The 5103-nt window shown below is 35.8% G+C and overlaps 1 protein-coding gene across 3 annotated transcripts; it reads right to left on the bottom strand.

The window, feature by feature from the left end:
* Positions 1–505: 505 nt before the first annotated feature.
* LOC107776392 (putative late blight resistance protein homolog R1B-12) lies at positions 506–4898 on the bottom strand. Of its 3 annotated transcripts, none has more exons than XM_075241243.1 (3): positions 4859–4898; positions 1848–4059; positions 506–801 (listed from the first exon to the last, which is right to left on the bottom strand). In XM_075241243.1, exon 2 carries the CDS (start codon positions 4031–4033, stop codon positions 1853–1855), a length of 2181 nt encoding a protein of 726 aa, XP_075097344.1. In that variant the 5' UTR covers positions 4034–4059; positions 4859–4898; the 3' UTR covers positions 506–801; positions 1848–1852. The 3 variants fall into 3 exon arrangements, with proteins under 3 accessions (XP_075097344.1, XP_016451766.2, XP_075097343.1); XM_016596280.2 differs by lacking the exon at positions 4859–4898 and adding an exon at positions 4391–4754; XM_075241242.1 differs by lacking the exon at positions 4859–4898 and adding an exon at positions 4391–4754 and having other exon boundaries at positions 506–4059.
* Positions 4899–5103: the final 205 nt, after the last annotated feature.

Raw genomic sequence — 5103 nt, forward strand, 5'->3', positions numbered from 1 at the left:
AAATGAGTATTTTCTTTTTATGTTGTAGAAAAGTTATTTTCTTTCATTTCAACAAAACGAGTACTTTCTTTTTCATGATGTAGAAAAAGAAAAAGTATTTTCTTTCGTTTCAGTAAACTGAGTATTTTTTTCATGATGTAGAGAAAATATTTTCTTTCATTTCAACAAAACAAATACTTTCTTTTTATAATGTAGAAAAGTTTTTTTTTCATTTCAACAAACTGAGTATTTTGTCCCGATAATTACTACTATAGTTTTCCCCGTCTTTCTTTGAAGAAAGCTGAAAAGCAAATATAGGAATCAATAAAAAAGGAATACCTACAAGCGAACGTGCATTGGTATCTGCTGATAACTCTCCCAATGAATTTGAACTAGAAAAATACAACAACATACCCAATATTATCCCACATCGTGAGATCTGAAGGGTAGTGTGTACGCATACCTTACCCCTACCTTATGATAGAGAAGATGTTTCCAATAGACTTTCGGCTCAGGAAACAAACTAGGAAAATACATATCAAGATAATTTAAGAAACAAACTTACTGATCCATGACAGATGGTAAAAGCAGAATTTATGACAATACATAAATTGCAAATCACAAAACTAAAAAGACATTGAAATCATCCAGAGATTTGCTTGCTGATAATTCAATCGGAAAGCTGATACGCAGTCCAACCCATCCACAAAGCAGAACCTTTCGTTGTTTCAGTACTCGTGTAGCAGAACAGAAATAAGAAGTACAATCAGAATGTCACGAGCCCGATGAATACTTTGGAGTCTGCTGTTCTGAAGTCGGATGCTATACAAAGATGCAGCGATTACTAATGGAAATGTCAGGAAAATGAAGCCCAATGCAAAAGCTATAGCTAAAAATGAGAAGTTGGTGAAAAAGAATGATGGTTGAAAGCAAGTAGCTAGTTAGAGAAAACTCAAAAACTAAAAAGTTATAGTATGAAAGAATGATATTGAAAAGTATGTCCATGCTGTTAGGATAGAAACAATCAAGTATCATACAGAAGCTAACAAAGAAACCTTAAACGATGATAAAGTAGACAACAAAAGAGAAATATACCAAAAGAGACACAAACAGTTAACGTGGTTCGATCAATTGACCTACGTCAAGAAGCGGAAATGAGCGATCCACTATATAAAAGAGAGTATAAATTATCTAAAGAACAACCTCACAAAGAGGCACACACAAATGACAACATAATATTTGTCTAACAAATTCTCCCCCTAAACAATAAGACTCTCAAATGCTTTACGGTTACATTATGGATGCTACTGAATGAGAAGGAAAAATCCTTAATTTATAGAAGTCAAAACTTTTTTCTCCAAGAAAAAGGACTAGCCAAATAAAGAAGAACTGTATTTTTCCTTTTCATAAAAGGTTAAATCAATTATGGCAAATATGTTACCTTTCCTTCAAGAGATAGGAAAACCAAATATGATAAAGAAAAACAGGACAAACACCTAACAATTGCAATATGTAGCACAATTGGCATAAGGTAAAGTTATGGATCATCTGTTCTCAATAGTAGTTTTCAAAATCTTCAAAAAGGAAAAAGAAGCACCATACGGAAAGCATAAGCAGTAACATATAAAATTCTCAATTGCGACTTCACTGAGGAATTTTTGTAAAGGAAATGAAAGGCATGAAACTTCTATATATTCCAAATGCTTCCTAATAATGCTGCAAATAATAAATGATGAGACCTGACTTTAGTGTGCAAGACAGAAGTTACTAAAATTGCTATTCATAGATGCAATGGAGAAGTGTAAATTAAAGCATCTGAAAGAGTTCGTTTCTTACTGCAGGAGTATCACAATTACGAAATCACTTACCGTCTTTAGTCTTTGTATGAGACTTGAACTTGGAAATTGCTTTCTTCACGACGGTATTCTTGAATCTGCAGAGCTGATTCCAAAACAGACTTCCTACAGCTGATCACTTTAATAAATTGCAGTGTTTCAATATCCGCAAAGCTATATGGGATCTCCTCAAGTTTGGAACAACTTTTTATGACTAGTGTTTCAAGCAGAGCAAATGATGAAGATGCATCTGAGCAAATCCACTGCATCATAAACCCATGATGTAGTTTTAAAACTCTGAGCGCAGGGAACTCGTTATCATTGAGGTCCAAGAGCTTTTCCCCCGTAAAGTATATCTCGGATAATTTAAGAGTCTCAAGGTGTCGCAGTCTTGCAATAGTTAAAACTACTTCATCCGTCAGAAAAATGTCGCAGAGGGACAAAACCTTTAGACTTGAGGGGAAGTCAAATTTTCTGGAGAGCACAGAATCATCAGGAACATCTCCAAATTCATCAATGTGGAGCCTTAGTTCTTCAAGATTTGGAAACTTCTCCCAGAAATTTGGAGTCATGTGAGCCACAGACATATAAAACATGCCAAGGGTCTTCAAGTTGTATAACACAATTTCTGAAGATTCTACAAAATTCACTCGCTCATTCTCTTCCCATGTGATTGAAAATTCGTTTATATCAACATGCCTCAACTTTGCCATTTTCCAAATAGCAGGTGATATCATCGTATAAGATGAACGAACCCGCAAGGTTTGCAGATGGAGTAGGTGTGATAACCACTTGAAATCAAGTTCCTTGACAAAAATTGCAAGGTACCGCAAGTGAGTTAGTGATTGGAATGCAGTAGCCCAAGAACTTTCTAAGTACATATCCAATAAATGCAACACCCTAATAAGTGTGAAGTCATTAAGTAAAGGATAAAGATTAGTGCGGTGAGGTATACTGAATTTCGGATGCGCAATGAACTCTAGAGACCCCTGAGTTTTTTCGAAAGACTCTGCCTTGTCCGACGAATATTCATTTTTCATAGTGTCATGTATATACATGCATTTCCTTTGTTCATCTGTATCTACTGCAGGTTGATGTGGATTATATGGCACTACGAGCTGCACAAACTTTTCTACTCTAATTGTTCTCGAGCAAAAATCATGCACTTCTTCACGAACTTTGCAGTATTTTATTTCACCGTCACTTTTTGTTTCAGTAACCGTTATTAGGTATCTGTCAACAAGATCGTACAAGCAACTCTTTGATGTTTCTTCTAGTTTCAATGTGTCAATGTTCTGCACAAACTCTTCAGCTATCCACCACTTCAGCAAATCAGACACTGGAATTTCATAACCATTAGGAAACAATCCCATGTACAGAAGGCAACACTTTAAATGATCCTCTAAACGGTCATAACTTGACTGTATCATTTTCATAAGCAAGTCATCTAAAGAATGAGAGCTTAATTCACGTGCAACCTTAAGCCACAATTTAGGATCTCCCCTTTCCTTTTTCGGAATACTTCCAGCAATCATGATAATCAGATCTGTCAATCCTTTACATCCTCGGGTAACTAGCCGTCCTACTTCAAATAGTTCCGGAGGACATATCTCTCCTTGAAAAGCAGCCCTCTGCCATAACTTAAAACTCTCATCATCATTTAGCAATCGAAGGAAATAAGGATCAATATGGTGCTTAAGCCCCATTGCCACTTGCTGAATTTGAGTTGTTACTATTATTCTGCTTCTATTTTTATCATCAGGGAAAGATGACCACAACACATCCCATGCCTTGACTTCCTGTATATTATCCAATACGATGAGATATCTCTTTCCCATTAAACTAATGTGCAACATGTCAGCCATGCTATGACCACCTACAGTAATACGCTTACCAGCGATAATTTGTTTTAGTATCTCTAGCAACAGCTTTCCCACGTTATATCTTTGTGGAAAGGAGCACCACGCCCGAACATCAAAGCGAGAAACAATTGAAGGATTATTGTACAACCTTCTAACTAAAGTTGCTTTGCTTTGTCCGGGCATTCCTACAATCGATATAACATCCAGCTCCGCTGTCCCTCTAATCAATTGATGCATCATTTGTTCTGCTACATCTTGAAGACCCTCTAGGTCTTCATCAATTGGTGAATATCTACGTTGGGAAGAAGACTTTGTGGGAGTAGGAGTTCTGTCACAACTCTCAACAATATCCTCCATACTAATTAGCTTGGCCTCTATAATTGCTGGAAGCAAAATCTACATATATCAGAATTAATGAAAGCTCTGTGTGTCTCACCAAAAGGAATGAAACCAGAAGAATATAACTAACAATAATCAATTTACAACTTAGAAGAGAACACAAAAATATAAAACTAATGTCACAAGTTTTTAGAAGATTGGTGTTTTAATTAATATATGCACATATAAACAAGTCAAACAATCAATCATTTTGCAGAACATTAACTATAAGAAGCCCCTAATATTATACATCTAAGCTCTAGTTGAGAGAATGACATTTAATAGATACTACCAATTACAAGTGCGGGGAATGATATACTACTACACAAACTCAACTGTAAAGAATAGCCCTAATTTAGGCTAATTCTAATGTTCTCTTAATTGTCGAAGCTTATGCTCCTTCACCATTGACAAGGTCAGAGCTCTCATCCACCATACTTATGGCCAAATCCGACCGGCGGCAGCAGCTCCAAATTTCAATATTTCCTCTTCATTTACAATTATGCTTCTCCCATTGAATTTTGAAGATGCCAGAAAAGAGGATTGAATAAGGATGAAGGAAATGCTCTTATGCTCCAAGAGAAATGAAGAAGAAGAATATAATAGCAAAGGAGATATATCCTGAACTTTTCAACTTGAAGAAAATGTGATTAATAAATAAATAAGTCAACTTATACTAATCTTGCACGTTAAATTGGAATCCCAATAGTGAAATCTGTTCCACAACAATAGCAGCAACAAAACATACTCAGTATTATCTTATGCCATAAGATCTGAGAAGGCTAATGTGTCCGCAGACCTTACCCTTAGCATAGAGAGGCCATTTCCATTAGACCATCGGCTCAAGAAAACATAAGTACCACATTAATGAAAATATAGACAAGAAGGAACGGTATCAAAAAACTATAGAGAAAATGCATAAGTAGCCCTGATCTATACCCGAATTCTCAACTACACACTTTTTCTTAGTGGGAATCCTATTACCCCCTAAACTATTTTAAATGGAATTATTTGCATCCTTAATGCTGACGTGGCAAAGTGTGTGTATT

The sequence above is a fragment of the Nicotiana tabacum genome, chromosome 20 (genome assembly GCF_000715075.1).
Source record: "Nicotiana tabacum cultivar K326 chromosome 20, ASM71507v2, whole genome shotgun sequence".
Classification (NCBI taxonomy): domain Eukaryota; kingdom Viridiplantae; phylum Streptophyta; class Magnoliopsida; order Solanales; family Solanaceae; genus Nicotiana; species Nicotiana tabacum.

Excerpts from the sequence above, each read along its gene's own strand:
- LOC107776392 (XM_075241243.1), bottom strand. The coding sequence starts at position 4,033 with ATGGAGGATATTGTTGAGAGTTGTGACAGAACTCCTACTCCCACAAAG.